Source organism: Acipenser ruthenus, unplaced genomic scaffold (assembly GCF_902713425.1).
Source record: "Acipenser ruthenus unplaced genomic scaffold, fAciRut3.2 maternal haplotype, whole genome shotgun sequence".
Lineage (NCBI taxonomy): Eukaryota > Metazoa > Chordata > Actinopteri > Acipenseriformes > Acipenseridae > Acipenser > Acipenser ruthenus.
The window spans coordinates 10,755-19,271 of NW_026707868.1; the positions used below are offsets into that span (position 1 = coordinate 10,755).

At 37.5% G+C, this 8,517-nt stretch overlaps 1 protein-coding gene across 1 annotated transcript; it reads left to right on the forward strand.

Moving 5' to 3' along the window:
* Window positions 1–1,001: 1,001 nt before the first annotated feature.
* On the forward strand, window positions 1,002–8,517 carry LOC131728485 (eIF5-mimic protein 2-A-like; the record flags this gene model as incomplete). Its single annotated transcript, XM_059019479.1, is given in 6 exon segments — window positions 1,002–1,140; window positions 4,341–4,414; window positions 4,515–4,691; window positions 7,710–7,804; window positions 8,243–8,308; window positions 8,393–8,517. Coding segments are annotated over 5 exon segments (527 nt in total), but the record flags the coding sequence as incomplete, so codon positions are not given.

The following is an 8,517-nucleotide window of genomic DNA, read 5'->3' on the forward strand; positions in this document are numbered from 1 at the left end:
GAACTTTATTTGACTGTGTGTAGTACCATAAACCATGTTTTAAAATTAAAATACATGTTTGTTATAAAATGTGTTTCTTTCAAAACTGCACTGTGTGCAGGGTAGGGAAGGGTATACACCTTTAACAAGGCTAATATTGGATGGGGGCAGCAGTGTGGAGAAGTGGTTAGGGCTCAATCCCAGGTGGGGGACACTGCTGCTGTACCCATTATATATATATATATATATATATATATATATATATATATATATATATATATATATATATATATATATATATATATATTGTATGTAAAAATAATGTGATATCTTGTAACAATTGTAAGTCGCCCTGGATAAGGGCATCTGCTGAGAAATAAATAATAAAAATAATAAATGGGAACCAAGTACATCTAGTCTTCCTGTTTGGGACACAAACATACGTATACCGTGCCTTGAGCAAAATAACGTGTTTGGTACAGCGTCAGTCCGGAGGCGTGTTGAGCAATACTGAGATTTGCGTCACTGCTCCCGTTGTGTGCCGACACCATATTGGAGTACGCCAAAGGACTTTATAAACGACATTAAAAAAGGGATGTTTCAATTGTCACAGTACACAACTCAACCAAAAATATTTGAATCCAAACAGTAAAAATATAACTAAACATATATTACAGAGAAAATATAAGCATAGAGGACTGAGGTGTGGGGGTTTACAAATCACTTTGAAAGTACATTTTATATTTTCTAGCAGGACAGAACCAACCCATCGCCCCCCCCCCCCAGGCTGTAGCACAATAGACGTGATTTCATAAAGGTGCTGCGCCCGGACGATCTAACTATTTCATAGGTATATATAATACTTTATAGTATTACGCTGTGTTAAAATAACATTATTTATATATAATCATACTAAGAATATATTTGACAAAGGTAAAAGTAGCTTGATCTGTATTGTGAAATGAATTCTTGAAACTGGGAGATCACAGAGATTGTTTTCTCTCAAGTTGTCGACCCCTATTCGAATGGATCAGCCCGAATGGTATTATCTCGGCGCCGCCGCACTGGTTCATATTCAGGGTGAATTTGGTAGGGTTGAGTGTTTGGAGCATTTTGCAGTAATTTCTGTTTCTCTTGCTGTTTTTATCTGAATTAATTTCGGTAAGTATTTCCTCGTCATTACCAGTGAAATTAAATTAAAAAACCCGGAACGTGGTATATTTAGTTTGCTGTTTTTTCTTTGTTTTTGACCATGTTTTTTTTTTTCGATTTCCCCGGCCTACTTTTATTTGGGAATGTATCGCTCAACTAAAATGACATATTGACATTAGCCTAACGGCATCCACGGATATGTGATAAAACACGCCTTTCTTCGTGTGTTATGTTTATTTTTTACGTGTATCATGATTTTAGTTTTTTTCTTCTTCAAATGTGGGTATAATTAGTAACAAATACGATGCCTGGGCCTTGTTATGGAACTAGCATCTTGCTTGTATTTTTATTTTTCCGATCATTCGTTATGATTTGTAATACACGTGGAGGCTATATTGTACACCTGACTCGTTTTCTGTCACGTAAGATTTGCTGGAATGAAAGCTGTTTAAATTGGCTGATACGATGAAGAAATTGTTCAACGTGGACGCGTTTCTTTGTTGTGCGTGGCCATGCAACCTCGTTTGGAGAAGACTCAACTTTTTTTTTTTTAGGTTGATAACTCGACGTCAAATTTGATGTAAGCTACCAATCGTGATTCAATCGACCGTCTTCATCGGCTTATGAATCTTAGCTTTTTATCTTAAATTTTGCAACCCTCTCAGTAGACTGCCGATAGTAACAATGTATCGGAAACAATGCCGACCTTCCTGTGATGTGAGTCTGCGCACTCAGGCCGAAATAAGAATTTGTTCAGGTCGCCGTGAGGTGTTCTACATTATAGCAGTTATTTGAGTCCTCGCTAGTCATACACGACGCATGTAAAATCTTTTTGTGGCTGTGCTTAGTATGGAGTGTTGTGCAAACAAGTTTTTACAGAACCACTGCTGAGGACTTTCAGTCTGTTGATGGTGAGCATGACAGGAAGTAATGCTGTTTCTGGGAATTGTAGTCTTTGTTTTGTCCCGCGTAGAAACGGAATGCCCTGGATTTCTGTGTTTTATTTTGGCACGGTAGTAAAGTTCGAAGGCAAAAGCGAAGGATGTGCGTTTAAATTAAAACAAGGAGCTGGATTAGTGTCTGGACATGCTTTAAACGCCCGGGCTGGGTTACACCACCTGTGCGTAAATTCTTACTTGGTGTAAAGCGTTAGCACCAGCTATGACAGTTGTAAGACTTAGTTGGTGAAATGTACGCCTACTTTTAGGGAGGTGTGAGCTGTTAGTAGAATCAAAATACAACATGACATGGCTGCGTGAGCTTCTGTTTGGAGATGATTTTGTTATTTTTCGTCGTCAGCGAATCCTGCGAGGCATACATCCTCTTAATTATAGGGCATCCTGTTGGTTTCTTATATGATTTAATAGGATACAATTTCTTAAAGGAGTAAAGCTAGGTTCACACGGCATAGGATTCAGACGGACGCATGCTGTAGTTCACACTGAGCGATCTTCTCCCTGCGTTAGTTCATTCTGATTGGTTTAAAAAAAGACAACTCTTCTGGAGGTTTGGATAGTGGTGCACACAGCCACATTTGACTAGTAACCGCGGCGCCTCTTTTATAAACAGCGGATCCAAAAAATAAAATAATTATTGTGTGATTGACAGCAAATGCCACCATTCAGTTTCATGGTAAAGTCACTGACGTTTGCTCAGACGTTGTTGTATCCCGCTTTCAGTAAACACTGTACGTAGGCTGCTGAGACACAGATCAAACACGGTTTAAATTCCTGAGTTGTTAGTTTTCGTTCTGATTATTTCCGTTTATTTATGGTACCGTACATGCTTAATTATTAGTTCTTTGTATATTTCCGCTGCATCTATACAAGTATAATTTATTTAAAATAAACGGTCAATTGTATTTTACTTGTAAAATTCTAAAGGAAAGAAAGGCGTGTGATTGGTTGAACGCAAGTGACGTCATCCATTTGACGGTGAGAGGTTGAAATCTGCCAACTCCTCCGCGGCGTCAACGATTTGAACGCAAGGTGATGAGTTTGTGAGAATCGTATGCCCAGTGTGAACCAGCGTTAATTTTAAAGTTTATTAATTGCATTTTTGAAGGATTCCTATAAAATTCTGTAGGAATTTTTCACCATATATATTTTAATATACAATTAAAGATTTATTATCCGTACGAGGTACACAGTATTTGAGACAGTTTAGGTTTTTATGAATAGAAAATGTCTCGGACATAGAATATTAATTAACGTTATTAAAGTTACTGTATTGATCAGTAACTTATAAACTCTCCTTAAACTTCGTTTTAAATTTCAATATTTTATACCATATATGTATGAATATAACGTCATACTTGCGATTCCCATTACAAAATATAACTGAATTAGCTGTCCTCTGTCTGCCACAGCTATCTTGTCTGTCAGAAGTGACAGGGAGACACTAGGAGGAGCCGAGGGAATTTTTTTTTTAATCGTCACACACACACGTATATAAATTAATCTTGCTTTTTATAAATAACACAGGAAAGTGAAGGTTTATGGCAAAGTTTGCCATCTCGGTATCCCTATTCACAAAAAGGCGTCGATTTTAATTAGTCTCAATGTTTGTTTAGTTTTATATTCCCATGAAGTTTATTTTCGGTAGTTTAAAGGGCATGTCCATACATGTTTCTAAAGTGGGAGTTTCGGTCTGTATCCCTGTACCAAGCCCTCTGAAATATTGAGCAGCAATGATGTCACTGACTTGGTATCAACAGGTCTTAGTGATAAACTACCAAAGTTGTCTTAAGTAGGTGTGGTGCATCTGAAATAAGAGAGCACTTAGTTATAAACTAACTAGTTACAACTAAGGACTTAGTGGAGACTATGTTCAAACTTAGGAATGAACTTGTGCATAGCTGGTGCAACCCAGCCCCAGTCAGTATTCATAATATCAATTATGAACTGTATACAAATAGAACTACATTAACTCAAGGCAGCCATTTAGCTCCCTGTCAATTCACCCTCCCCAGCCTGCATTAGTTTTTCAGTACAATCCTGTGTTTATCCCTGCAGCCCTTCCCAGATCCACTTACTGTTATGTTGTATAAACACTTGCTGAAAAGGTCTGCTAAATGCTGCTGGAGTGATGACAATAGTACATTACACCAAATTTAAATATTTGCTTCATTCAAATAGTCAGATTGTATACATCAATGTGGGGTTAACGGAATATCTCAAATGCATTTTAAATCTTTATTTTTATTTCAGGGTGTCTTTTATGAATAATCAAAAGCAGCAAAAGCCAACGCTAACAGGCCAGCGTTTTAAAACTAGGAAAAGAGGTACTGTATATTTGTGTGACTTGTGTACACAGTTTTATGCAATTTGAATTCATTTATCTTCTGTTTTTATGTACTGGATTTCTTTGTTTTCTTTCTGCAGATGAAAAGGAGAGGTTTGACCCTACTCAGTTTCAGGAAAGTATTGTTCAAGGTCTGAATCAAACTGGCACCGACTTGGAAGCAGTAGCTAAATTTCTTGATGCCTCTGGCGGAAAACTTGACTATCGTCGCTATGCAGAGACCCTGTTTGACATCCTGGTGGCTGGCGGAATGCTGGGTAAGAAATAAAAAACATTGTTTCAAAGGTTCAGGCTTTGTTGGGCGTCTGTGTAAGGGTAGAAATACTCCCATTGCATAGCAGTTTGATCCATTCCTGGTTTTACTGTTTTAATAACACACCAGAGCTTGTTACCTATACACTAATCAAGTTCCTAGTAAAACCTGGAGTGGGTGAAACTGCTGTGCAGTAGAAGTCTTATTTCCATCCCTGCTGTGGTATGTTGCTACTGTGAGCCACATAGATTGCATCTGTTCATTAGGCTTCACTTTGGATATGTGGCACACTCTGAGCCGCGTTTCTCAAATGGTGATTTGGCTTTCCCCCCCTGGGCAGCTTGAACTTCTGATTTGTTTTTTCTGTTGGCATTTTTCAGAACTTCAGTCCTGTTAAGTTAATTGGTCTTGGAATTGGATACCATAGAAAATTACAATTCCTGCTCTCTTCAGTCTTGCATGTGTGACTCTTACTTTCAGTATTGGCAGTGTAATCCAAGTCTGAAATAGTGTGGGTAAAAACCCAAGACAAACTAATATTAAATGGCAAATAAGTCCAATCAGCCGTTTACATTAGTTAACAAATATTTTGGCACAGTTTTTGGTGCACTTTCCATTGCATTAAATTAATTGAACTTTGCTGGCCAAACCAGGACAAGGAAATGCAAACAAAGGCCCATCCACAATTTTCATTAAATTGTGGGGAACTGTTGGGGGCAACTAGATGGTATTTTAACTAGTGTTCTGCGATACCTTATTTAGAGTGCATCGGTAAGATACCATGCATGGTATCATGATATTCAATACTATCGCCATACTTTATGTCCATTACATGTTAAATGGCTGCCAAGTTTTTGCAAAATGCATGAGGTTAATGCTACAGCATGGTGGAATGCTTGCTGTTTTTATATAGAACATATTTTCTACTGAAAACAAGTTCCAGTGTATCCAAAGGTCATTGTCGCTGACTATAAAAGAACTGTGGTGTTTTCATCCAGCTTCAAGTACTCTAGTTACAAGGAATCTCAATTATTCTATATAACAACATAACACAGAAATATTTTCCTTGAAGCAGACTGTTTGTTTATAACTAGGACAGATGTTTTACATACAGGGGTATCTTTAGAAGTGCTCTAAAAATGTAACCAAGGAATGAAAAAAATGAAGTTGTGGAAGCTGATTTACACAGTTACTAAAAGAACTGGCTTGATGAGGTTCTTGCATGGGTCAATTAACAACCAAATGAGCAAGATGGGCCAAATGGCCCTCCTCTTGTTTGTAACATTTCTTGTGTTCTTAGTCGCATATAACATAACGCTTCCATTAATCTATGCTGTTCAAATCTTTTAGAAAGTAAAACTAAACACAAGAGTGTAATGCTAAACTAGACTAGCCTGATTGATTCATGTACGTTGTAAAACACTTATTTTTTTTTTAAATCAACACAGTGATGTGTTACATTAGGGAATACACTTCCAAATGTAATTAGTTCAGTGGGTAAAAATAAATAAATAAATTGTCCGAACTGCTTTACTAAAAATGCTAACATAAGCAGTTTAATAGTGAAAAAATCAAATTTAAGCATTATATTTAATGCTACATTTCTAAAACAGGCTACTAATGTAGATTCCTTCCTCTTGTGTGCTATTAGAACTTAATTCTGTTTAAGGGTATTCAAGCCAAATGTCTCAGTCAAAACACCCCCATGCACCTTGAACAAGAACATAAGACTTTTTACTAGCGAGAGGAGGCTGTTCAACCCATCATGCTCGTTTTGGTTGTTAATCTTGCAAAGAAAGTAAATTAGGCAAGACAACCACTCTGGCTATTGTAATAAACAAAATACTTTTTATTGCTTTCATGCTGAACCTGTAGCCGTCTGCACTGGCAGGTTTTTGCAGTGTGACTCAGAAACATGCGATAGAGTTTTAGTGACACATGACGGTAAATTATATTTTTGCAGCTTCTATCAAATGCACTGTCATGAGAAAATAAACAAGCATCAATGAACTTCCTTTTGATCAGCTTCTATCGCATTCCTGTTCTGTTATCTTTGCTTTATCTTAAATAACATGCACTGGGATTCACTTACTTAAACTAAACTACAAGTAAACTTCGGCAAAAAATCAGGGTGGTGATCTGAAAGATGTTTCAATAAACTGGTGGCATTTCCTCCTTTTTTTGTTTTTCACTTTTTAAAAAAAAAAAAAAAACTTGACATTTTGACTGTCCGCCTTCAACCAGATTGCCTTTGTCATCTGGCTGAAATCCAAAATTGTTCCACATCACGCTTCTGCATTCACCAGCACTGCTGCAGTAATGTAATTTTCCCAGAATGCACAGGGTAGTTGGTCACTTCCACCAAGCAGAAATGAGTAAGCTTAGTTCATATTGTTTTTAAAGCACACAATTAGTTGTTTTAAAAACTTTAAACAAAAAAAATAACACTATCAAAACTGCGGTACTTGTATTTTACCCTGATTTAGCAAAATGGTCCATCCATTTTAAATGAGTTTATTTTATGCATCATACAAGTATCCAATCTGGACAATCGCATGGTTCGTGATCCATGTTGTGTCACAACCTGCATATTGTGATCTGTTTAGTATATTGTTACAGTCCCAACCCAGTTACACCAAGATGTTCCCACTGCATGTGTAAATGACTGATGGAGACTTGTGGCATTTATTCTTGTTGAGCCCATTTCCCTGACTTGCTGTGTGACCCTGAGCAAGTCACTTAACTTCCTTGTGCTCCGTCTTTTCGGCGAGACATTGTAAGTGACTCTGCAGCTGATGGATAATGCACACACCCTAATCTCCAAGTCGCCTTGGATAAAGGCGTCTGCTAAATATACAAATCATTTCCATACTCGTCTGCTTTTTACCTCCACCCATTTCTTGGTTTGGAGATTTTACAATGATCGTGTAGATTTACAGTATGCCTTCCCTGACTGTTCAGAGTCTTCAATGTGCTGTAAACAGATGTGTTAAGTTAACTCTTGGTTTTCTCTCGACTTCAGCCCCAGGTGGTACTTTGTCCGATGACCTGACTCGTACAGAGTTCTGTGTTTTCACAGCATCAGAAGACCTCGAGACCATGCAAGCATACGCTCAGGTTAGTGTTAAACATGCATGTTTTAATATGCAACCTGCTGAAAGAATCGACTTTCCAGGATCATGGTCAAATTGCTGTGGTGTGTGTGTTTTTTTTTTAAATTTGGAATTATGCATTTACTGCTTTCTCAACTATATTTCCAAACCTGATATAAATCAGTACTTCTACAAAGAAGTCAGTCTAGCAGTCAATTAAAAATCCACTGTATATGCCAATTAACTTTGTCAAAGTAATTTGCATTTGGTAGTGTTTATGCAAACAAGTTTATAATACTGCTTGAGGATCTTGCAGAAATGAAACCTGAATAAATGCTGAATAAAACCTGTAGTGCACGTTAAGGTAATGTAAGATAATGTTAGTCAAACGCAACTGTGAATGCGCTCACTTTTAGGGAAGTCTGTCTTGGTTACCGGAACGTCTTGTCGCTGTATATTGCAGGTTTTTAATAAGCTAATCAGGCGCTACAAGTACCTGGAGAAAGGGTTTGAAGAGGAAATCAAGAAGGTAAGACTATTTAAGCTATATGGAATGGTAGCCTGCATTGTGTTGGTGATGAGAGGACTAAGTTAGTTCTGTCTTCTGTTGCAGTTGCTGCTGTTTTTAAAGGGTTTCACAGAATCTGAGCGCAACAAGCTGGCCATGCTGACTGGCATTTTACTGGGGAATGGGACCTTGTCTGCCTCAATTGTGATCAGTCTCTACAATGAGAACCT